At 37.5% G+C, this 26,948-nt stretch overlaps 1 protein-coding gene across 13 annotated transcripts in view; it reads right to left on the bottom strand.

Moving 5' to 3' along the window:
• Positions 1-26,948, bottom strand: part of USP34 (ubiquitin specific peptidase 34) — a 288,078-nt gene that overhangs the window by 42,042 nt on the left and 219,088 nt on the right. For 10 of the 13 annotated variants that reach the window (XR_012422341.1, XM_045369231.3, XM_045369236.3 and 7 more), the window contains 14 exons: positions 22,011-22,183; positions 19,005-19,158; positions 17,882-17,960; positions 14,485-14,538; positions 14,280-14,375; positions 9,341-9,405; positions 9,180-9,255; positions 9,044-9,091; positions 8,857-8,922; positions 5,518-5,598; positions 2,565-2,650; positions 1,841-2,009; positions 1,663-1,737; positions 196-347 (listed from right to left, as the gene is read on the bottom strand). Coding sequence is in view for 10 of the 13 variants with exons in the window: in XM_045369231.3 (XP_045225166.2) it covers positions 196-347; positions 1,663-1,737; positions 1,841-2,009; positions 2,565-2,650; positions 5,518-5,598; positions 8,857-8,922; positions 9,044-9,091; positions 9,180-9,255; positions 9,341-9,405; positions 14,280-14,375; positions 14,485-14,538; positions 17,882-17,960; positions 19,005-19,158; positions 22,011-22,183 (1,374 nt within the window). In the remaining 3 variants the exon portion in view is untranslated. Of the gene's footprint in view, positions 1-195; positions 348-1,662; positions 1,738-1,840; positions 2,010-2,564; positions 2,651-3,173; positions 3,242-5,517; positions 5,599-8,856; positions 8,923-9,043; positions 9,092-9,179; positions 9,256-9,340; positions 9,406-14,279; positions 14,376-14,484; positions 14,539-17,881; positions 17,961-19,004; positions 19,159-22,010; positions 22,184-26,948 lie in introns of those variants that run through there. The other 3 variants (XR_012422342.1, XR_012422343.1, XM_074011694.1) reach the window with 2 other exon arrangements.

Raw genomic sequence — 26,948 nt, 5'->3', positions numbered from 1 at the left:
ACTGAAATTCTTATGCCACAAGAGTTGATGAATAGTAGTATTATTTAAAAGGAATTATATAATAAAAGCTAGTGCGTAACAATTACATAATTAAACATATATAATAAAAAGCTAGTGGAAAAGCTAGTGGTAAACAATATGTAAAAATAATAAAACCAAACATGCTTTGAACATTTTAAATTCGAAACATTTCACCTTTCTGATCGAGACTGTTCAACCAAAAGAGCAACTAAAGCTATCATCTTTTCAAGGGCAGCTGGCCTGTATTTTTCTTCTGCCAGAGAGAGGATATCTTCTTCCTCCTCCTCTTCTTCCCCTTCTTCCTCTGATAACACTTCAACTTGAGGCTAAGTTGGAATAAAATTCAATTTTAATATGGTAGTACTTTTAATATCATTTTGAGAACAAATGACATGTTTTATTTAACAGTGTAGATGGTGGCAGGAGCTTGTAACATGAAAAACAACTGCACAAAGACCTAAATCTAATGTAAAAGATTCTAAACCACATTCAGGACAATCTTAGATTAAATTGCCAGAACTGTGAAGAATAACAATTTTCTGCCATGCACGGTGGCTCATGTAATCCCAGCACTCTGGGAGGCTGCGGCGGGTGGATCATTTGAGGTCGGGAGTTCGACACCAGCCTGGCCGACATGCTGAAATTCCGTTTCTACTAAAAATACAAAAATTAGCCAGCAGTGGTGGCACACGCTTAGAATCCCAGCTACTCAGGAGGCTGAGGCAGGAGAATTGCCTGAACACAGGAGGCAGAGGTTGCAATGAGCCGAGATAGCACCACTGCACTCCAGCCTCGATGAGAGTGAGACTCCATCTCAAAAAAAAAAAAAATCTCAACACTGACTACTTACCTTACCTATAAATCCTTGAATAACTTTTTTCTTATAAGCAAGCTCATTGGAAGACAAATCAGGATAAAAATTACAAGTATGATAAAACAATATTTCCTATTTAATAAAAATGCCAGTTACACAAAATAAGAAATTCTTATTTATAGTTTCCTGATAATCCAAATAGTAGGTATTTCAAAGAGACATTCACTTGGACTTTTAAAGGCAGAGAGTCAAAAGATTTTATGATCTACTAGTGTATATTCTGTGAAGCATTACAAATTAACTTCTCTAAGTCTCAACTGTCTCATCTGTTAAATGGAGTTATAAAGGGTACTTATCTCTTATGGTTAAGAAAAGGACTAAATAAGAGTGCAAGTAGATCATACAACCCAATGCATTTGTTATGAACAACACAAAACTGATGTAATACTTTAATATTATTAATAGACCAGCTACTTAAATTTTGGAAAGACTCTCACAAACTTAATAGCAAAGAACTTCAAAATGTGACCACCAAAATGTTCACAAAAACAATTCACTGTTAATAAGACCCCAAACTAGGTGACCACTTTGCCTCAGTTTATTTGCTTTGTTCCAGACATGACCAATGAACAACCTAGTTGTTTCTTTCCTGCTATATCCATTCAAGTTACATTAAAAACATCAACCAATCTTAGACCCTTCACATTATCTAACATCAGGTTCCAGAAGGGATTTTAAAAAGGGTTCTAACATCTCAGGACTTCGCACGATGCAAACTATGAAAACCATGGCCTCTAATTCCTGATGTATAATAGAATTGTACTTACATTTTCAGGTCCTTTTGTTCCCATGTAAAAATGTACCATTGTAGATATAGCTTGCAATGAAAGCAAAAATTGGCTCTAAACAAACAAACAAAATTTAAAAATGTAAAATAGAAGCAATTAAGTTGCAAATACTGAAAAAAGACAGATAATTCAAAAAATAGACAAGATATAGCCTCACCTCTTCTTCACCCATTTTTGCAAATTCGTAAAGGAAGGCAAAATACTCTGTAAGATGTTTACTGTGAGGTTTTACACCATGTTCCATAATTAATAACAGGGTTCTCACAAAGCGAGTGACACATGAACGACCGCCAATATCTTCAACCGAGGCATCCATATCATCTGACCTAAAAGACAATTAAATAGATCTTAGAGAATGTATGAGGCCTGGAAATACTGTTCAAGAGAAAAATATTTTTTAAACTCTGAGTTTCTCTATCTTTGAGATAATGAATATCAACTGCAATAATATAAGTAGCTAGACTCCAATTACTGTGACTGGCTAAATCAATGCAAACAAAAAGACTAAGCCATAATGTAGTTTGTAAAGGATTTTGCAGATGCAAAATTTAAACAAAACAAAAATAGTTTTACCTTCTTGAATGTATTATTACAGATTATTTTTAAACAGAACAAATATTTCAGTGTGGATTTAAAAAAAATACTTTGTAAGCAAGTCGTCAAGAAACTTAAAAATTAGGGCCAAGCAAGGTGGCTCACGCCTGTAATCCTAGCAATCTGGGAGGATGAGGCGGGCAGATCATTTGAACCTACCAGTTTGAGACCAGCCTGGGCAACATGAAGAAACCCTATCTCTTTAAAACAACAACAACAACAACAGCAAAAAACAAAAACAACACACACACACACACACACACACACGTTCAAAAAGTACTTCTTACCCATCTTCCATTCCTGGCTGCAAATAGAGATGAGCATGCACAGGTCTCAGCCTCTGAATCACATGGATACACAAACGCTGAAACATCTGTGAAGATAAAGATAAAACAAGAGCCAACTTATCAGGTAACAAAGATTTGAAAAATTAACTTGATTTAAAATTCTCTGCCACCCATTTATACTTTGCACAAGATTATCTTGGTATTCTGGAGCTTTTCTGGAGTCTCAACAATGGACTAAGGCAATACGGCAAAGTTAGCATAAAAAAATCAGTTTTATGATAAAGAGAAAAAAAACTCAACAAACTGCACGTTTCAGTAATACAGATGATCAAAAACAAAGTTTCAAAAAATCCTTTTAGCTAGTGGGGATACAGAGAAAGGAAAATCTAGTATCCAATTCCTTAAGAAGAGTGGAATGGGGAAGGGCAGCTGCTCATCATGGGGTCAGCAGCTAGGAGAAGGAAATGTGAGGATTCTTTAAAGATACACAAGTGAACCACAATCACATGAAAATATGCGTAACAATTTTTAGGAAAATGCATACCAAAACCACAATAAGATACCACTTCATACCTTCTAGGATGGCTAAAATAAAAAAGACAGTATTACCTGCTAAAGATTATGGTGAAATTGGAACTCTTATATATCACTGGCAAGAACATCAAACACTGCAGTCACTATAAAAAAAAAAAAAAAAGTTTACCAGCCGGGCATGGTGGCTGAAGCCTATAATCCCAGCACTTTGGGAGGCTGTGGTGGGTGGACCACCTGAGGTCAGGAGTTCGAGACCAGCCTAGCCAACATGGTGAAACCCCGTTTGTACTAAAAATACAAAAATTAGCTGGGTGTGGCAGTGGGCACCTGTAATCTCAGCTACTCAGGAGGCTGAGGCAGGGAGAACTGTGTGAATTCGGGAGGTGGAGGTTGCAGTGAGACGCGATCACGCCATTGCACTCCAACCTGGGTGACAGAGCAAGACTCCATCTCAAAACCAACAACAACCAACCAACTAACCAAAAAACACCAGCTTACCGCTGGTGCGGTGGCTGTAATAACAGCACTTTGGGAGGCCAAGGCAGGCAGATCACCTAAGGTCAGGAGTTTGAGGCCAGCCTGGCCAAAAAGGTGAAATCTTGTTTACTAAAAATACAAAAAATTAGCTGGGCACAGTGGTGCACGCCTGTAATCTCAGCTACTTGGAAAGCCGAGGCAGGAGAATCGCTTGAACCCTGGAGGCAGAAGTTGCAGTGAGCTGAGACCACGGCATTGCACTCCAGCCTGGGCCACAAGAGTGAAACTCCGTCTCAAAAAGAAACACAAAACACAAAAACAAAAAAGTTTACCAGTTCTGAAAATGTATACAAAGAAGTGACAATATATGTCCAAACAAAAACTTGTACTAAAAGCTCCTAATAGCATTATTAAAAATAGCCAAAAAGTAGAAACATCTCAAATGTTCCGCTGATGAAAAGATATACAAAATGTGGGGTATATACATTTGACAAAATATTGGGCAAAAAAAGAAAATGTAATATGGATACATGCTATAACATGAATAAATCCTAAAAGATTGTTAAACCCAAGCAGTAAGTCACAAAAGACTAATACTGTATGATTCCATTAATATGAAATGGTCAAAATAGGCAAATCTATAAAGATAGAAAGTAGACTAGTAGTTGTCAGGGATTGAGGAGAAAGGACAGCATAAAATAGGAACTGATTGCTAATGGGTATAGGGGTTTTTTTTTTGGTGGGGGGTGGGGGTGACAAATGTTCCAAAATTAGGTAGTAGTGATGGTTGCACAACTTTGTGACTATACTAAAAACCACTACATTTTACATTTTGAAAGGTTTGGGTAAATTTTATGGTGTAAGAATTGTATCTTAAGCCGGCTCAGTGGCTCACAGTATAATCCCAGAACTCTGGGAGGCTAAGGTGGGAAGATTGCCTCAGCCCAGGAATTTGAGACCAGCCTAGGCAACAGGGGAGACATACATTCTCTCCACAAAAAATATAAAAATTAGCTAGGTGTGGCAGTGTGTGCCTGTAGTTCCAGCTACTCAGGAGGCTGAGGTGGGAGAACTGCTTGAGCCCAGGAGGTGGAAGCTGCAGTGAGTCATGTAGCACCACTGCACTACAGCCAGGGTGACAGAGCAAGAGCCTGTCTAAAAACAAAACAAAATAAAACAAAACAAAATTAGCCAGGTGTGGTGGTATGTGCCTGTAGTCCCAGCTGCTGAGGCAAGAGGACTGCTTGAAACAGAGCAAAATCCTCTAAAAAAACAAATTCTATATATATACACACATAAAATATACATTATATATAACACACATTATATATAATATACATTATATATAACACATGTATACATATATGTTATATATAATGTATATTTTATATATACACACACACATCTCTATCTCAATAGTAACTGGAAAGTGGCATAGATTAAGTTTTTGATTTTGTCAAAAGTGACTATAAAGTAATATTTACATTTCATTGTCTATTGTACCCAACAATTTAAAGAAAACAAACTGTTTCATATGACAGTTCAGACCCAATCACAGAAGTAAGTTACAGTCTTCTCATTAGCTTTCGAGGTCACTATAGTACCCTACACCATGGTTAGAATGTCTAAGGATTTTAAAAGAATCAGTACAACTCATAAAGCATCTAATAATAAAGAGCAGGATCTAATAATAAAAGAATAGGAAGTTACAGTCAATCTTCCTATATCCAGGAAATGTGCATAATTTTAATCACCTTATTAGAGAGCTGATGTTAAAAGAGCCTGGTGAAACCAACAACAAAATGACTTTTATGATAGGAGGTAGATCTTTTCATACTATTATCAATATTAGGTTAAGACACACTAATAAGCAAATTTAGAATAATTAAATTGAAAGTAACTTCTTTTCCAAATAATTTTTTTCAAACACATTTTTTCTTACCTGTCTCACAATCTGATTAGGGCACTTAATTAGTATCTGCATTGGCCACCAGTCATCATCAGCCATGCGATCTAAAAACCACTGTAAAAATAACACAGTATGACTTTAACATTCAATAAATATTTGTTACATGGGCTAACAGTCACATAAGGATTTTATTTCTAGTCAATGTTTTAATTCTTTTAAGTTCTTACCAGAAAAGTTTCTCTAATTGTTATAAAAGTCCAAACTCTAAAAATCATAATAAGGGTTACATCATTACACAACTCCATGGAATGCCATTTATATTATAGTACACAATGTGCATGACGACAACCTGTGGTCCTTTATCATAATAAAATTAAGTATCATTCTCTTAGCCCTCATCACACTATAGAATCTTTACTCTTTAATTAAAATAAATAAAGACATATAGAGAGAGAAAGAGAGAGAGAGACAGAGACAGATCTTGCTCCATTGCCCAGGCTGGAGTGCAGTGGCACAATCTTGGCTCACTAAAACCTCTGCCTCCCAGGTTCAAGTGATTCTCCTCCCGAGTAGCTGAGATTACAGGCACACACCACCATGCCCGGCTTATTTTTGTATTTTTAGTAGAAACGGGGTTTCACTATGTTGGCCAGGCTGGTCTCGAACTCCTGACCTCAGGTGATCCAGCCGCCTTGGCCTCCCAAAGTGCTGGTATTATAGGCGTGAGCCACCACACCCGGCCTCCTATTAATAATATATGATATTAGCATGATTCATTTTCTTTCTGTTTAAAAACAAATTATGATCTAATTAGCACTGGAGAAACTTTGGATCTATCAAACAGCCATGAGAGGAGAAGGAAACAGAGGAACATGTTAACCACCACCAGGAAAATGCAAGTAGTCAAAGAAAGCATGAGGGAAATCCTAAAGCACAAATGACAAAAAATGGCATGGAGAAAAAAAAGTAACTTTTACAGATTAAGGAAGACTTAAGAGACAGATGAATGCAAAATGTGGAACTTGTTTGAACCACTCTTTTAAACCTATCAACTGAAAATTTTTTTTGAGATAAAGAAAACTGAACATAGGATGGGTATTAGATGACAAGAATAAATCACTTCTGGCCAGGCGTAATGGCTCATGCCTGTAATCTCAGCAATTTGGGAGGCAGAGGCAGGAGGATAGCTTGAAGCTTGGAGTTTGAGACCAGCTGCGCAACAAAGAGACTCCGTCTCTATAAAAAAAGAAAAACATTAGCTGAGTGTGTTGGTGAGTGCCTGTGGTCCCAGCTACTCGGGAGGCTGAGGGAGGAGGATTGCTCAAGCCCAGGATTTTGAGGTTGCAGTGAGCTATGATTGTGCACCACTGCATTCAACAGCCTCGGTGACAGAACACCACCCTCTCTGGGGGTAAAAAAAAAAGTTATAAAGATGAGAAATCACTTATAGTATTACTGGTTGCATATGTTTTTAAAGTTTTCTTATGTCAGAAATATATACTGGGTGTTTATAGATGTATAATTTATTTATGTCTCCTTTAAAATTCTTCCATTATGGGGGAAAAAAAACAGGGGGTAGATGAAACAGGAATGAAAGAATATTATTATTTATTGAAGCTGAGGAACAGGTATGTGACAGCTTATGGTCCCTTTCTACTTCTGTCCATGTTTCCAAATTCTCATTACAAAGTTTCAAGAAGTTACACTTTTGTGTTTGAAATTTCTGAGGAATAGATTCCCTTACTCTATTTCTATAAGGTATAATTAGATGAACTTCTAAATACGCAAAAAACCTTTAAATATAATTCATCAATTATATACTAGACTGCTATTTCCCACTTCTGTTAATTTGTAACACTTGCATTCCTATGGATTTTACAACTCTTTGGTTGCTAATCTAAAAATTAAGATGGCAATATGATTAAGTTGTCATTACCTGTGAGCAGGTTATCCTTAGGGATGCATCTCTTAAAATGGGCGATGAGGAGCTAAAACCGGGCATAAACTAATCTACTGAGATAGGTGGATAGGTGAATTTTTTTTTGGCGGAGAGAGTGGGGAAAGAGGAAGTGACAGATGATGTTAAGCATTTCCTAACAACATACAAAAGTAGTTAAGAGAGGGATGGAAGAAATAGGAAGATGAGGTTGGCCAAAGAGTACAAAGTTTCAGGTTTTTTATTTTTATTTTGTTAAATTGAGACAGTCTCACTCTGTCACTCAGGCTGGAATGCAGTGGCGTGATCTCAGCTCACTGCACCTTCGCCTCCAGGGTTCAAGCGATTCTCCTGCCTCAGGCTCCCCAGTAGTTGGGATTACAAGTGCACACCACCATGACCAGTTACTTTTTTTATTTTTAGTAGAGACGTGGTTTCGCATGTGGCCTGGGCTGGTCTCAAACTCCTGACCTCAAGTGATCCGCCTGCCTTGGCCTCCCAAAGTACTGGGATTACAGGCGTGAGCCACCGTGCCCGATCCCAAGTTTCCATTTTAAATAAATTCTGGGGATCTTACGTACAGCATCATGACACTAGTTACAATATTGTATTGTTTTGAGACAAAACTGACTAAAAAAAGATTAAAAATTTTTTGCATAGTTTACTTGAAATTTGCTAAGGGAGGTGTATGTCCTTACCACTCACACATACACATAACTATGTGGTGATAAATGTGTTAATTAATTTGAATGTGGTAATCACTTCACAATGTATACATACATCAAATCATTTTGTATACCTTGAATATATAAAATTTTTGTCATTTATACCTTAATAAGGCTGTAAAAACAAAAGTAGTTAAGAAATATTTGGAAGAGTCTTGAATATTCTATACATAGTTTTTCCTTCTGTTAGATGAAGGCGGAAAAAAATTTTTTTTTGAGACAGAGTCTCGCTATGTCATCAGGCTGGAGTGCAGTGGCACAACCTCAGCTCACTGCAACCTCCGCCTCCCAGGTTCAAGTGATTCTCCTGCCTCTGCCTCCCCAGGCACTGGGACGACAGGCATGCGTTACCCTACCCTGCTATTTTTTGTATTTTTAGTACAGACAGGGTTTCACCATGTTGGCCAAGATGGTCTCGATCTCTTGATCTCGTACTCTGCCCGCCTCAGCCTTCCAAGGTGCTGGGGTTACAGGCATGAGCCATCACACCTGGCCAAAACATGAATTTTTAAGTGACTTAATAATCAATTATTTAATCAGTGTAATGGATGTGATATATTAAATTATAACTTTCTCAGCTAAATGATTTTAGGAATGACTTACATTTGGCTCCCTGTGATAGATAAAACAACTTTGCTATAGCATCTTAGATAAGAGGGGGGAAAAAAAAGAATCTTAAGCTATGCATTAGTTGTTGAATTATCACCTTACCTCACAAGCTGCCTGACTATTATTAAACTGTTTGGTCAACAGTTCAATCCACTGAAGCATTGTGGGCTAGAAAAGAAAAAGAAGTCAGTCAAAGTTTATGAACTTCTGAGCCAACAATAACAAAAACCAAAAGATACCTGATAAAAACATAAATGACAAAAAAAAATCCATAGTATAAAACACATACCTTTTCTTTAGAATGAATAAATGTCTCAAGGACAAAGGAAGTGCTTAACTGTAAGAAAAAATACAGCAAAAAAAGCTTCAATCATTTTAAAGTAGTAAATTTTGACAGAATTATTTAAAGTTCATATATTTATTACCTTTGCTGTCATTAGGGACACAGCTTTAGGATCTGGTAATGTACTGGGAATACAACTACACAATTGCCACATAAATCTAGAATTTAAAAATAATCATTTAAAATTCACACATAAGATTTTTTTTAAATGTGTAAAATATCTATGAAATTTACCAAACTTACCCAAAATATGTATGTTCAAAAATGTTTTTGTCTTGAAGAAACTGCATGTTATCATGCCAAATCCACTGAAAACAAAAAAGTTAACATTAGATATATGATAAAGCAGTTTACTTCATTACATTTTACTAATATTTTTATTAGACAAAAAGTCTCCTCTAAAAAACTGCAAAATAAAATACATGCACTTAAAGTTCATTTTGATTTTTTCCCCAAGTATACTCATATAAATGGTTGCTACTAATATTTTGTAATTATTAATACTTATCTGGCTACCTCAAGCAACTGTGAGGTTTTTATTGTATTTATTAAAATGCTGCAAGAATTCTGAAATCCTATCTGAAGAGCAAGTATATAAATGAATAAAATATAAGTCATGTTACATTCTGATAAGGTTATAAAAGAAAGGTTTACATTTAAAAGTTGGTACAATACTTAATTCTGGTTGGCAGACCCAAATCAGACGTGATTTGTTTATAAAAATTATGAAAAATTAGCACTGTAGGATCACTCTGCTGTTTTTGTCTTCATCCCTCTGAATACCTTAAATAGGCCTTATGTTTTTGTCAGTTCCATAAAATTATTTTTACCTAGATGTTCTGACTACTGGTATTACTAGCTGTCTTTTGTAGGGCTAAACTTCTGATTTTATTTTGGGATTTTGGTCGATAGGTTCATTTTGAGCTGAAAGTCCCAACCTTATCTTTAATCTTCCATTGAAGATTTTCAACTATCTCTTTGCCTCCCCAGTCCACTACACTAATTTAGAACCTAATAGGGTTCCTGTTCTACAGTGATATTTGGGAAATCACAGTCTAATCAGTGAATAGCCTGCTTCAGAGTTCTTGAGCATTTCCAGGTACAAACACATTCTATTAAGCTGTAGCCCCTGTATCAGACTCTGTATCACACGGACTCTGATAGCATTCTACCCATCTCATTCAGTACTTTTTATAACAAGGGAGCCCCATTCTAAACTCTGGATTCCAGCCATAAGCTCAGTTGTAGACTCTGTGTCACAATTTTTGTCCCCTCTATCCCATTAGGGCCTAACTACTGGTCAACATGATCTCCTGAACCTAAAGGCAGGTAATACTGTGGTTTCTACCATGTAAGTGTTTTTGGTTCTGCTCTATTTTTGTTTTACAGAAACATTCATCTGCTTGATAGTTCTTTTTATATTGTATCTATGTATGTGTATAGCTATTTTTTGTGGATTTATTTATTTATTTTGGAGACAGGGTCTCACTCTGTCACCTGGGCTGGAGTGCAGCAGCATGATAGCTTACTGCAGCCTTGACTTCCCTGGCCTCAAGTGATCCTCCCACCTCAGCTTCCTGAGTAGCTGGGACCACAGGTGTGTGCCACCATGCCCAGCTAATATATATACACATTTTTTTTTGGTACAGATGGGGTTTTACCATGTTGCCCAGGCTGGTCTTTAACTCCTGGGGTCAAGCAATCCGCCTACCTCTCAAAGTGCTGAGATTACAGGGGTAATCTCATCCTGCCCACTCTGCCCAGCCACCCTGTTTTCTTTTTTCTTTTCTTTTTCTTTTTTTGAGACAGAGTTTCATTCTTGTTGCCCAGGCTGGAGTGCAATGGTACGATCTCGGCTCACTGCAATCTCCACCTCCAGGTTCGAGCGATTCTCTTGCTTCAGCCTCCCAAGTAGCTGGGATTACAGGTGCCCGCCACCACACCCAGTGAATTTTTGTGTTTTTAGTAGAGAGGGGGTTTCATCATGGTGGCCAGGCTGGTCTCAAACTCCTGACCTCAGGTGAACCAACTGCCTCAGCCTCCCAAAGTGCTGGGATTACAGGTGGGAGCCACTGCGCCCAGCCTTACCCTAGCTATTTTCTACGTAACTGTCCATCCTCATCTTGGGCCACTTTTCCTTGAACTACCATCACAGCCATATAGGTCATCTTTTGGCTTCTGAAACATGCCAATAAGCTCTGTCCTTCCTAGGCAATTTGTACATAATGTTTTCTTTGCCTGGCTCCGAGCATTCTTCACATGATAACTTCTCTAACTTTCAAGTTTCAGTTTAAGGTTAACTTCCCGAAGTATTTCCTGACCCTTTTCTAGCAAACCCTATCAACTACACTTTCTGAGAATTCTTACCTTATATTATCTGTAAGAATCATTACAATTTATAACTAGTTTGCTTTATCTCTTTTATGCTTCTAAAATGTCTTATGTTATCTTTTGGTATTAATGTCTACGCTTTAAATGTACAAATCTAAAGAACCACATTCTGGTTTCTATCTAAAACCATATTAATGTTCATGTACACAGTATTTTACATTTTAAATTTAATTTTAAGAAAACATGTAGGCACACTCATTTAACAATAGTAAGCTGGAACAATTACAGAAAAAATTGTTGGCTTAGGTCTGCAATGAGGAATTTTCTAATGTACAGGCATATCTTATTTTATTGTGCTTCACTTCACTGCACTTTGCAGATGCTGTATTTTTCAACAAACTGAAGGGCTGTGGCAGCCTTGCAATCAAGCAAGTCTATTGGCACCATTTTTTTACTAGCATTCACTTTGTGTCTGTCACATTCTGGTAATTCCTGAACTATTTCAAACATTTTTGTCATTATATATTATTATATTATGTATTATATCATATTACATATTATATTATATTATTATGGTGATCTATCATCAGTGTGATTTTTTGAGGTTACTATTGTGATTGTTTCAGGGTACCACGAACTACACCGATATAATACGGCACACTTAATACAAGTTGTGTGTGTTCTGACTGCTCCACCAACTAGCTGTTCACTTTCTCCCTCTCCTCAGGCCTCCACATTCCCTGAGATAATACTGGAATTAGGTCAATTAACAACCCTACAATGGCCTCTCTGTATCAAGTAAAATGAGGAGTCACACATCTTTCACCTTAAATCAAAAGCCAGAAATGGTTAAGCTTCCTCACTTTAAATGAGGACCCTGTCACTCACACATACACACAGAAGTTTGAGAACCACCGATGTAAACAAACAAAATACATCATCATTGTAAAGGTTTTATTTAAAATTTCATTTTACTTCACAAGTGGCGTAACTGTCATTAAATACTGTCGGGTACTTATATAAAGCAAGGTCTAGATTTGTCTAAATATCTTTAGGGCAAAAAGCTTTGCACAAAAAATGATTAAAATTAATTGTGGTTATAATGACGGTTGAGATAAATTTTTATACAAATAGGTAAGTTTAGTAGCTTCAAATCTAATGAAGCCATTTATAATGAATACCATCTAATTCGGCTACTAAATCCAATTCAAGGAATTTAAAAAAGACAATATTCCTGGCTTTTTACCATTAACACATGTGCAGGCAAGATACTAGTCAAAAGCATTTCAGAACAATACCCAGTTTTAAGACTTGATTGCAATAATACAAAAAAAAATTTTTTTTTCCAGACAGTAAAAGCTGAATTGTCTAGATGAATGCATACAATTTAATCAGGCATGCATTTCTGGAGAAGATTTACTTTTTTGTGTTTTTGGCTGACTGAATTCCTAACACCAACACAATACACACTGAGCTATGTACTCAATAATGTACTATTACTACCTACTATATTATGAAATGAAGAAAGCCTCATAACTACAAATGAACATGTTTTTATTCCTTCATATGTAAAATACTTTTTTTGAGACAGTCTCATTCTGTCGCCCAGGCTGGAGTGCAGTGGCAAGATCTTGGCTCACTTCAAGCTCCACCTCCGGGGTTCACACCATTCTCCTGCCTCAGCCTCCAGAGTATCTGGGACTACAGGCGCCCGCCAGCACACCCAGCGAATTTTTTGTATTTTTAGTAGAGACAGGGTTTTACCATGTTAGCCAGGATGGTCTCGCTCTCCTGACCTTGCGATCCACCCACCTCAGTCTCCCAAAGTGCTGGGATTACAGGCGTGAGCTACCGCGCCCGGCCCTTTTTTTTTTTTTGAGACAGAGTTTTGCTCTGTGGCCCAGGCTGAAATGCGGTGGTGTTATCTCGGCTCACTGTAACCTCCACCTCTCGGGTTCAAGGGATTCTCTCCCCTAGGACTCCTGAGTAGCTGGGATTACAGGCACCCACCAACACGCCCAGCTAGTCTTTCTATTTTTAGTAGAGCTGCGGTTTTGCCATGTTGGCCAGGTTGGGCTCGAACTCCTGACCTCAGGTGATCCACCCGTCTGGGCCTCCCAAAATGCTGGGATTGTAGGTGTAAGCCATTGCCCCCGGGTGTAAAATACATTTTAACGGCATTTCAATTACAATGCATGCTTGAGGGCATGTCTATATCATGAGGCACAACAGAAGGAACACTTACAAACCCATCATCCAATCTAAGAAGCAAAACATTACCTAACCTCACAAATTGTTAAGTCACTCTGATTCCCTCAACCTTTCTGCCTATTTTTTGTTGTTGTTTCTGAGATGGAGTCTCACTGTCACCTAGGCTGAATGAAGTGCAGTGGTGCGATCTCCATTCACTGCAACCTCCGACTCCCGGGTTCAAGCAATTATCTCTGCCTCAGCCTCCCAAGTAGCTGGGATTACAGGCGCCCACCACCACACTCAGCTAATTTTTGTATTTTTAGTAGAGACAGGGTGTTTCACCATTTGGCCAGGCTGGTCATGAACCCGTGACCTCGTGATCCACCCGCCTTGGCCTCCCAACATGCTGAGATTACAGGCATGAGCCACCGCACCCGGCCACCTACTCTCTTTTAGTGATACTTTCTACTCCATTTAATCTCATTCATTTTCATTTACCAGTCTTATGTCAGTATTACCAAGACTATTTGTAAATACTCTTTAGATCTACTCAGAATTACAGGTATCAACCTGTAGAGCCTGTTCTTACACTACAGTATTCCTTGCATAAACACTTAACATATTTTTAAAATGTTGCTCAAGTGAAATTAACTTATACCTCTAGTAACTCTGACGAAACATCAAATTTGTATTCTCTGCCATTTTCTTCCTCTGGTTCCATGCGTTTGTAAAACAGCATATATGCACTGTGTGTCTTTAAGAAGCAAGAAAAGACATATTTTCATTTTGACAAAGTATCACTCTAAAAATAGACAATGCAGAAGAAAAAAACAATATAAAGCTATACATAAAAAAATGGTTACCTTTTCAAAAGAGAAATCCATAAATTTATCTGTAACAGAATCATAGGTCTTGGTCTGTTTAAAAATACAAAAGTTTTACTTCTTTGAAAAAATGGGTATACTCAGCTATATTTATATATGTTATTTCATAAACAGCTACTTTATACTTAACAGCACCTTTGTAAGTAGTTTTCAAACAACACCGCGTTCATAAAAATTCTATGTACTTCACAATTTGGCCAATATATCCTAATATCTTTTTTTCAGTTTTTATTATTTTTATTATTTTTAGAGAACACTATAAAGTTGAGACTGAGAAAATTTTACTGTAACAAAAGAAAACAAATGAAGACAGTGAGGCAAGGAAATAGTTGGCCTTGTCCTAATTTTGGTAAATGCGGTAAGTAGAAATAAAAACTGAATTTAAATAGTTATTACTCAGCAACATTATAAATGAGAAAAGCATATTATTAAAATATCTCATTGTCATGAAGCTGTAACTTATTCTGACATCTCAAAACATCTACCTCCACCAATCCTTCACAAACATAATTTTGAACCTCAGAGTTGTAAGTAACTTTATGCAGATGAAATGGATTGGTCAGTACACACTTTAAGCAGTGCCTGATGGGAGACAGCAAAAGAAGCATCAGAAAAAGAGTCAACCAAAGAATACACACACACACACGCACACACGCATGAACACACACAAGATGCAAAGGAAAGAAAACGGACCACGAAGTAATGAGAAGCAATCAGTAAAGATCTAGATTTGAATAAGAAAGAAAGATCATAGGACAAAAGGAGGCTGAACAAAGGATCACAGACAGCTAAGTGAACTTGTGGAATATTATGAGGAATTTAGTGGTGGGGCTTCTGAGAACTTAAAGGCTGTTTCCTAATGAGTAAGGACATGAGGATTCTACTGGTAATTCTGGAGAACTTCAGGTGTGTTGTGACAGAAAAAATTTAAAAAGCCAAGGGAAGCAGACAAGCAGCATTATGGGCAATGAAATCAGAAGGGACAGAAGCAGACATTTTAAAACACAAAGATTCAAAACTTTTTTTTTGGAGACGGAGTTTTGCTTTTGTCTCCCAGGCTGGAGCAAAATGGCATGATCTCGGCTGACTGCAACCTCTGCCTGATTCAAGCGATTCTCCTGCCTCAGTCTCCCGAGTAGCTGGGATTACAGGTGCCTGCTATCACACCCAGCTAATTTTTTGTGTGTTTTTAGTAGAGACAGGGTTTCACCATGTTGGCCAGGATGGTCTTGAACTCCTGACCTCAAGCAATCCACCTGCCTTGGCCGCCCAAAGTGCTGAGATTACAGGCCTGAGACATCACGCCCAGCCTATTTCTTTCTTTCTTTTTTTTTTTTTCTCTTGAGGTGGAGTTTTGCTCGTTACCCAGGCTGGAGTTCAATGGCACGATCTCAGCTCATTGCAACCTCCACTTTCCGGGTTCAAGTGATTCTCCTGCCTCAGCCTCCCGAGCAGCTGGGACTACAGGCGCCTGCCACTATGCCTGGCTGATTTTTATATTTTTAGTGGAGGTGGGGTTTCCCCACATTGGCCATGCTGGTGTTGAACTCCTGACCTCAGGTGATCCACCCACTTCAGCCTCCCAATGTGCTGGGATTACAGGCATGAGCCACCACATCCGGTCTCAAAACATTTTTTAAAGATACTTTACGATAAAATAAATAAAAGAAAAAAAAAAGTGGACCTGCAATTTGAAAAACTACTTTTTAAGAGAAAGAGTCTTGCTCTTCATTTTTTTTTAAAAAAAGGAAACATTCAGCCAGGTACAGTGGCTCATGACTGTAATCCCTGCACTTTGGGAGCCCGAGGTGGGCGATCACAAGGTCAGGTGATCGAGACCATACTGGCCAACAGAGTGAAACCCCGTCTCTACTAAAAACACAAAAATTGGCTGGGCAGGGTGGCGTGTGCCTCTGATCCCAGCTATTTGGGAGGCCGAGGCAGGAGAAACGGTTGAACCAGGGAGTTGGAGGTTGCAGTGAGCCAAGATCATGCCACTGTACCCCAGCTTGGCAACAGAGTGAGACTCCGTCTCAAAAAAAAAAAAAAAAAAAAAAGGAAACATTCTAGGAATCACATCTACAGATGCAATTCATTTAGTGGTGGCTTTAGTTGTAACTAAATATTTACTTCCCTATTCTACCCATTTCCAAGTTGTTAGCAAGTGGCCTGCTTTTCTTTTTCCATTCAGCAGAGTAGACAAGAACACTGAGAAGCAATAAGGAAACGCTTCATTAAAATCTGGAATGTGTATTATTTCTCAACTTTTGGCTAAGATCAACTATAAAATCCAGAATGTAAATGGCTAATTCATAACAAATATGGTTATTAAGTCAAACAACAACTTTATTTGGGTGAAACTATGAAACAGAAATGACTAATATTTGTCTTGTGGAGAATCAAGAGAATATTTTAACACAGTTCTCAGAAAATTGATTCTAGGATAAACTGTCTATAGAGAAGTGAAATTATTACAATACTACTCCAACCTAAATGTCTTTTTAAACGTCTATTGTCGGCTAGGTGCCGTGGCTCATGTCTGTAATCCCAGCACTTGGGAGGCTGAGGTAGGTGGATCACTTGGGTTCAGGAGTTTGAGACCAGCCTGGCCAACATGGTGAAACCCCATCTCTATTAAAAATACAAAAATTGGCTGGGGATGGTGGCAGGCACCTGTAATCCCAGCTACTCCCGAGGCTGAGGCTTGAGAACAGCTGGAACCCAGGAGGTGGAGGTTGCAGTGAGCCAAGATCATGCCACTGCACTCCAGTCTGGGTGACACAGCAAGATTCCGACTTGGGGGCAAAAAACAAAAGTCTTTTGTCAATTATGTCACAGAGAAGATGTCCTTTTTCTATCCAGTAACTAGTGTTATCCAGGTTGCTGCTGGTGTTATAAAAAGCACTGAAAGAACAATCCTTTAAAACTTAGCTCAAGCCAACTTCCTTGCCAAACATTTTTTTAATTTCTTTTTTTCCTATTGTGAATCAGGTAGCCTCTTGAGCCACAGTAAGCTAAGAGAGACTCCCTTGTCAAAGATTTTTCAGATTAAGTCAGTAAACAGTAATTTCTTTTTGCTCTAATCCCACAGAATTCACTGAGTAAACAATTTACTCAATCCTTATTCTCATGGCACTGTAATTCAACTCCCATACTACTAAGCTTTTTATTTGTCTTACCTTCTTAATCAGGCTGTTGTGGAAAGTAGAAACAGCACTTTAAAAATATTTCTGTAAACATACTAAACTTCTAATAAATATCAATTGAATACATCTTTAATTTAATCATAGCAATTAAAAGAAAGTTAAGCAACTCTGCTACTGGATTTTGGATATGACAAGGCACAAACCATTTATAATTTCTGAATAAAACTTACCGTCATCTCTCCACCAAAACATTCAGATGCAAGCTGAGCAGAATCAAAAGGTTTTACCTCAGCATCATTAAAAAGATACCTAAAATAGAGCATATAGTATTAATCCAGTATGCATATACTGAATATCTTCATATTATGTCTACTATTTTTTGAATAACCAATGTTACAAGTGTCTATTATTTCATGAGATAAATTCTAAGTTCTTATTTTTACAATTCTGATCTACTAGAAATTGGAAATATAATTTTATAACATACTCTTAACCACCTTATAATCAGATAGATCCATTTATTACCTAGGATTAATAGAAGAATTCATAAAAGAAATAAAAAAGTTTGCTTAAATATAACATGTAATGCTATTAGGAAAAATTAAGAGATGTGAGAACTTTCAAAGACAGATACCATTTCAAAATTTATGATCAAAAAAAGATTCAAAATATACTTATGGAAACATTCAAATGGATAAAAAAAGGAAAAGGCACCATGGACACGATGGGTGAAGAAGTGAAAAATAACTGAATGAAACTATTCTGCTAACTGAAAATCAATTAACAATTGTACATTTTCTTCAAAGCAATATCCCCAGCACTTAGAACAGTGACTAGCACACATATAGTACCTATAGGCTAGACCCTACCTAACAATATCTGAAGACCAAAAAACAGGTACTAGGGACTGTTTAATGACTTCCAACCATTAACTTGATAAAAGGATAAAAAGAAAGTGTGTGTGGTCCTCCCAATAGGAGGCGAAGCAAGCAGAGCATGCAGGTAACTTCTAATGGCACATATAAGGCTACCCTGCAGAAGATATTCAATAAACAGCTCTTAAATTAATAGAGAAGGTAAGAGTTGAAATGTTGTCTATAAAGCTCCTAAAGTTATCTGCAAAACTGTGTATTCATTTCTCTGAGGAAAGGATACAAATTCTCAAGAGTTAAAAGATCTGTATGTTTAAGAACTGATTTATACTGTCTGTTGAAAGTTATCCTCATTTAAAAATTTTGTCTGCCTCATTTCCAACTTTTGTAGAAAGTTTTTAGAAAACTAAGCACTGAAAACATTTCAGAAAAATACCATAAGTTCTTAAAGGAAAAAAGTTTTGAAATATTTAAAACTTACCATTTATTGTTTTTATAAGCATGAGGATTTACTATATCTCTGATAAAGCTATAATAGTGTCCACCATCTGCCGTTCCTGTGTGAACAGTCACTCCTATCAAGTCATATTCATAGCTCTCTGAGTCTTTTGAATGATCATTGACTTCTTTAAAACCTGAAATGATTTACATAGAATGGAAATAATTTTCCAAACTTCACAACAGTTACTTAGAAGCCCTTTTTATAATAAACTTTATTACAATATTTTATTTTATTAACACCATTTTAATAAAATAAAAATAATTTTCCCAATGTCACAACAGTTACGTAGAATCACTTTTTATAATAAACTTTACAGAAATAGGCACAAATAGTTTGTATGTTAAATATGTACAAAACAACTATTTGCTAGTCATTCACCATCTTTAGCTTAGTACCATAAAGGACATATTATACAAACCACTAGTAAAACAACCACGTGTTAGTACATAATTATGGACAACTTCAATATAAAGTATAAATATAAAATATTTTTGTTTAATCTGACTAGTCTTTTGAAATAGGTAGTATAAAATGCTCCATTCTATTTAATCTTTACTAGGAGCAGGCAAACAAAGGACCTAAAAAGGAACTGGCATACTTCTTTTATTCTCATGTTAAGAAAAGTGGTTTAAACATGGTTTGAACAGTTGGCCAAAAAAAGGAAAACGAAGCATTGTACTGGCAGCTTCCAAATACATTATCAGTTAATAAAAAACACTATGTATTAGGAGATTTGTGTAGACAGAAACAAAATAAAGAAAAAGGTACACTTCCTATCCCCAAAGATTTAAAATCTAAAGGTAATAAAAGATACTGAAGAAAAAAAATATAGAATAGTCTAGCAAGTTTAAAGACGATGTATGATTTATGATCTGTATTCCCACCACCACACAGAAAGGAAAAAGTAGAATATGGAATAAGGAAATGACGAGACTTGGCTGACTTGAGGGTACAGTCTGAACTGGAACATGAAGAGATAATTAGGTCAGTAAGAGAAGCATATGACTCAAGGTGTCAAGGCAGTGGCTGAGGAGTGTAGATATGCTTACAGAGGCAGTGCCAGGATCTGACTGCATCACTTGTGGCCTAACAAATTCCTTTATCGTGGCATAAATTCTGCTATCTCCACAAGTGGAAACATCACAAGAAATACAATGAAGCACAGCTGTGAGGAGGTTCTGCTATACTTTTCCAGAAAAAAAAAAATTTTTTTTCAAATAGATGGAGTCTTGCTCTACCATCCAGGCTGGAATGTAGTGGCATAATCATAGCTTACCGCAGCCCTGGACTCCTGGGCTCAAGTGATCCTCCCATCTCAGCCTCCCAATAGCTGTGACTACAGGCATGTGTCACTGCACCTGGCTAATTTTTTAAATGGTTTAATAATAGGTCTAAAAAGTAGGAGGTGCCAGGCACAGTGGCTCACGCCTGTAATCCCAGCACTTTGGGAGGCCGAGGCGGGCGGATCGCGAGGTCAGGAGATCAAGACCATCCTGGCTAACACAGTAAAACCCCATCTCTACTAAAAATACAAAATAATTAGCCGGGTGTGGTGGTTGGCGCCTGTAGTCCCAGCTACTTGGGAGGCTGAGGCAGGAGAATGACATGAACCCCCCCCTCCAAAAAAAAAAGTAGGATGTATACACACAATGCCCACTTCTTAACTTTGCCTGTCATCTCTATTGGGCCATGCCTTACAACTTATTTTTACTTTTTTGAGACAGAGTCTCGCTCTGTCACCCAGGCTGCAGTGCAGTGGCAGGATCTCAGCTCACTGCACCCTCTGCCTCCCTGGGTTCAAGTAATTCTCCTGCCTCAGACTCCTGAGTAGCTGGGATTACAGGCATGTGTTACCACATCTAGCTAATTTTTTTGTATTTTTAGTAGAGACGGGGTTTCACCATGTTGGCCAGCCTGGTCTCGAACTTCTGATCTAAGGTGACTGCCTGCCTTGGCCTGCCAAAGTGCTGGGATTACAAGCATGAGCCACTGTGCCCTGCCTTCTACAAGGTATAAATATACCCAAAGCCTAACAGTAATAATTCCCTCTCTTAACTCTGTATTTCTTTACAGCTATAGTTACCATCTTCTCTACTCTCTTCAAGGAAAGTGTATGTCTCCTGAAAAAATAGTGTGCATTCATTGCTTACACCTCTCATCTCCCATTGAGGGTAAAACATTTATTGGATACTCATTAAGTGCTAGGCACTGGAGTTAAAGATTATAACATGGTTCTCTTTCCTGAAGCTTAGCGTACAGTGTAAGTGGCTTCTCCAAACCTTTAAAATTTTAATCAGAACTCTTTATACAAATAAACGTTGCCAGGACCCTAGTTTAGACAAAACAGAACTTATTCCTAAAGAAGGAAAAATGAGCAAGAGGCCAGGTGTAGTGGCTCACACCTGTAATCCAAGCACTTGAGGAGGCCGAGGCAGGTGGATCGCCTGAGATCAGGATTTCGAGACCAGACTGCCCAACACGGCAAAACCCTGTCTCTACTAAAAATACAAAAATTAGCTGGGCCTGGTGGTGCATGCCTATGGTTCCAGCTTCTTGGGAGGCTAAGGCACAAGAATTACCTGAACCTGGGAGGTGGAGTGAGCCAAGATCGTGCCACTGCATTCCAGCCTGTGGGACAGAGCAAGATTGTGTCTCGGGGAAAAAAAAAAAACACACACACACACACATACACAAAACAACATAAAAAGACTCACCCCACGAGATTTAAGCTCCACAAGAGCGACAACCATGCTTATCCTGTTCACCACTGTGACTCCAGTAAGAATGTCTAGGAACATAGTCCTAGTAGATACTAAATATTTACTGATTAACTGACTGAACGCACGTCATTGTCTTAACAAACATTCTCCCTTCTAAGATTCAATTTGTGTTAACTATGTAGTTGATGAAAACTTTGTAATCATGACTACCTTGTTATGGAGATTGACAATAATCACAAACAAGAGAAATAAATGGAAAAATCACCTTCTTTCCTCTCACTCTTTCCCATAAGAAAATCTTCTGTATAGGGCGTCATGTCCAAACGTAATGGGAAGGAAAAGTGTGTATTCACTTTCTCTTTCATCATCGTGACCATATTAAATGTGTATCTCATAGTATTGAAACTCAAAATGCGAGGCAATTTCTTAAAACATGCCCTGAGAGACAAGAAAAAAATTAATAAAGATTACTTTTCACAAATACTTCAGTTGGTTTGATTTCTGTTATGCTATATCCATTTTAATTTTCAACTCAGAGTTAAGAATTATAGTAATCCCCCTTATCCGCAGGGGATACCATCTGAGACTCCCCGTGTCTGCCTGAAACTGAGGACAGTACTGAACTCTATATACACTATGATTTCTCTTAAACAGACATACCTATAATAAAGTTAATTTATAAATTAGGCACAGCAAGAGATTAACAAGTATTAACAAAATAGAACAATTATAACAATATACTGTTCACAATTTCACAGATTTTAGCAACCTCATCAGATTTTTTCTTTCCATATTCTGGATAAAGTTTAATTTATAAATTAGGCACAGCAAGAGATTAACAAGTATTAATAAAATAGAACAATTATAACAATATGCTGTTCACAATTTCACAGATGTTAGCAACCTCAACGTATGATTCTTTTTTCTTTTCATATTAAGTTGAGAACTTTAAGGCATTTTACAGCTTCTCTTTGGCAAAGCCCAACTGTTATGATCACTACTCTTACACTTTGGTGCCATTAAGTAAAATAAAGGTTTCTTGAATACAAGCAGTGCAATACTGCAAAGGTAACCAAAAGGGCTACTAACAGACTAATGAACAAGTAGTGTATGCACCATGGACATAACAGAACAAAAGGATGGTTTACATCCCAAGTGGGGACTGTGCCAGATTTTATCATGCTACTCAGTCCCGTGGGCAATTTAAAACTTAAGAATTATTTTTGAAATTTTCTATGTAATATTTTCAGACCTTCCTTGTCTGCAGGTAAACAAACTACAAAAAACGAAACCACCACACAGAAGGGAAACTACAGAAGTATTCTAAATAACCTTCTTATTAAAACTATACAGTCAGTCCCTGAGTACTAGGCAGCAGCACTCGTGCTCACCCTTTCCCCACCGCCCACCACTGAAGGGCAGCCCGATGCCTGGCAGCGCCCTCTAGCACCATGTCACAGAGCACAGCCCCCACGATGCAGGATTAGAGTCCGCAAGGCTCCTGGGTAGAATTACACTTTAGCAATAATAGGAATGGGAGCAGTGTTCCAGCCTTAGTTTCTACTTCTACTGGTGACATGGAAAAAGGACTGTTGGATGCCCAGCATGAGTCTAGACAGAATAGCTCCAAGAGTTCTCACTGTGACAGGATACCTCGCTCACAGACATCAGAATATATCAACAGAGCTGCTGAAACAGACAGCCATAGCATTGGAGAGAAAAACAGCTCTAAGGCTGGGCGTGGTGGCTCACGCCTGTAATACCAGCACTTTGGAAGGCTAAGGTGGGCAGATTGCTTGAGGCCAGGAGTTCGAGACCATTCTGGCCAACATGGCGAAACCATGTCTCTATAAGAAATATAAAAATTAGGCAGGTGTGGGAGTGTGCACGCCTATAATCCCACCTACTTGGGAGGCTGAGGCTGCAGGAAGCAAAGATCACACCACAGCATTCCAGCCTGGACAACAGAGCAAAACTCAAAAAAGAAAAAAGAAAAACAGCTCTCAGTCTGAGGAAAGTTACGTTGAAAGAAGGAAAGAAGTTGAAAGCATCTTCAAAAAACACCTCAGACTGCACATAGGATTGGTTGAGTTAACCAGAAAAAAATCCCCCCCCTCCCCCAAGGAGTTCCTCTCCTAAGGGCTTGCTGTACATTAACGCATATAAGTTTTACAACAATCCTATAAGGAAGGTACTGTTACTCTCTCCTGTTTATAAACACCCCACGTGCATGGCCACTCTCAGCATGAGAAACACAAGCATCATGAAGAAAGGGGGGCATATTCTCTGCAAAATTTCTGAAGATTTTTCTTCTGTCCTGGCTGTTCTCTCATTTACTGGCCACTGGATTGGGGATGTCTATCAAAAGGTGACTGACAACCTCCACCCAGCACCTTTTCATGAAGAATTGGAATCTGGCTGTTCATTAATGGGACTGTATTTGAGCTTGCACATAGTTAACTGAAGAGCTGTTATGAACCTTGTATGGCTGCATCACTTGTGTTTATGTGCTCTATAACTGCTGCATTCCTAATTTAATAAAATCAAAGAATAGACACTAAAATCAGGCTGATGTATAATTATACTTATGGGATCAATAGGCAAGTCAGACTGATTAATATCTACTGTAAAAACTTGGTAGTACATTTTCACTGGATATTAGATATAAATACCTGAATATAAATTATTTTACTAGTCCTGATGTATGCAGTATTTTAAAAATTATAACCTTAATTCAGTTAAAAAACTATATTTCAATGAGTTTTGAATAGTAACACTGTTTTACTAGTTTTGAATAGTAAAGAATGAGTAACACTGATATTAAAATCACTACTTTAAGGAGTTTGTCCAAAATAAATACTGTGGCCTTATATTCCACTATTATAGAAAATATTATTTAATTTCCCAGCACTTTGGGAGGCCGAGATGGGCGGATCACGAGGTCAGGAGATCGAGACCATCCTGGCTAACCTGGTGAAACCCTGTCTCTACTAAAAAATATAAAAAACTAGCCGGGCGAGGTGGTGGGCGCCTGTAGTCCCAGCTACTCAGGAGGCTGAGGCAGGAGAATGGTGTGAACCCGGAAGGCGGAGCTTGCAGTGAGCTGAGATCTGGCCACTGCATTCCAGCCTGGGCGACAGAGCCAGACTCCGTCTCAAAAAAAAAAAAAAAAGAGAAAAAAAAAAAAAAAAAAGAAAATATTATTTAATTTAAATGAATGCAGGTTGTCTACTGAAGATTATACATAACTATGCTAATTTTTCTTAATAAACAGAAGCCAAGATATAACTACAAACTCAGCTGTATCGTTTATATACTAAACTATCCTTGCTTTTGCAGTATAAAGTCTTCAGCCTCTGATTATTAGGTAATCACCTTGGATGATGAGTCAGCTGCTCAGTATCTTTTTACTCTTCATCACTCTGCATTTGTGAATTTATTCCTATCCTTTGTTCTCAACTTTTGTGTACTCTTAAAAATCAGCTTTATTCTAAGCAAATCTGTGTCTACTTTAAAAGACTGGAAATGAAAAAAATCTTTGCCAAATCCATCAGATTACTGTATTTACATAAGGTTTAACATCAAATGTCATAAAAGCTTCTTGATGAAACCAGGACTGTTCCCCATTTGGACATTTTTTTCTTTCTACAGCATTCTTGTTAGAAAGGCTGCCCCCTTGATATACTGTATATACGTGACTGTGCATTTGTTTCATCTTTTCATACATAATTTGGTTGTTAAAATAAATCAAACATTTTAATTTAAAAAAAACAGCAAACACATTCACGACTTTTTCCATTCTGAAAAGATTTTCCTATGTCAAGATAAGAAAAATAAAATGTTATGGTAAACTATGGTAAACACCATGATAAAGACACAAAAGGGTACTATGGAAGCATGAAAATGAGTCCCATCACACTCTGGGGTCAAGGAGATCTTTGGTTCAGAGTTTTCTTCCCTAAATAAAAGGAATAAAAATACTTATTCTTGTGAACCAGAATTGCAAAGTCTGGTTGTAATCCCTTATTAGATGAATGACCCTATATAAGTTACTTAACCTCTCTGAGCTTAATTGCTGGGTTGTAAAATGGAGACTGAAACATGGCCTGGCAAACAGCATTCAGTTAAGTGTCAACTGCTGCTACTACAATAACAATAGCAGCAGCAGCAGCAGCAGCAATAGCAGAAAATCAACTGATCATCTAAATCCTATATCATAATTAGCAATATGTTCAATTTAAACAAACAAAAATATACAAACTTTGATATACAAAAAAATGAATTTTAGGGAGTAATTTTTCACTGCATACAAAAATCAAAAGAGAATTTAAACCAAGAGCACAGTCAAAAATAAAAAAAGTATGAATTTAGGGAAACAAGGAATGACAGATGTTACAGGCAGAGGGAATAAAACATTCAAAACTTCACTATTTTAGATTATTTGGGAGACTGGCAAATGAAGTATAACAGAGTCAAATGTATGTAATGACAGAGTATGAACTTCTTCCTAACAATTCTGAAGAATAACTAATGAGCTTGTGGCATGGGGTGAAAGCATGCATTGTGTCAATAAAAGAGATGAGCAGATCCGGAAAGACTGGAGGACAAGTGATAAGCACAGAAAAGCATTCTAAACCAAGATGACAAAAATAAAACATATCACTAATCACTAAACTACCTTCTGGAAAAACCCAATGCTTTTATTCAACTGTCATTTTCTTAGTTTACAATGTTTTGTCAGTAGCGTATCAGTGAAAAATTGGTATTATGGTGATTGATAAATTACTCAGGTAAAATGAATAGACTGAGAAAACCAGAGGTCTGAAGATAGTGCAGAATATGATCCTACTGAGGATAATAAGCGCTTTGTTCACTTCCTCAATTGGCCCATTTCTGTTGAATATTATGTTAGTACAGAGATACAAAAGTATGGTAAGAACAAAAATGACTGACTACCTGGGAGAGATGTGACAGGTATTTCAGAAAAACAGCAGAATCTTACAGTCAAAAGAAGGAGGTTATCAAGAATGATGGATGTATTCAATACATTTATTCCAATTAGAAAGAGATTCTCCAAAGAACTTGACTTAGACCCTTGATGATCTTTTAGCGACTCATTTATTATATTGCTCTACAACAGTTAACTTTTGACTGACTCCATTATATATCTGTCCCTAACTCTTATCCTAACCAAACTCTCATC

The sequence above is a fragment of the Macaca fascicularis genome, chromosome 13 (genome assembly GCF_037993035.2).
Source record: "Macaca fascicularis isolate 582-1 chromosome 13, T2T-MFA8v1.1".
NCBI lineage: Eukaryota > Metazoa > Chordata > Mammalia > Primates > Cercopithecidae > Macaca > Macaca fascicularis.
This window is presented reverse-complemented; position numbering and strand designations above follow the sequence as displayed.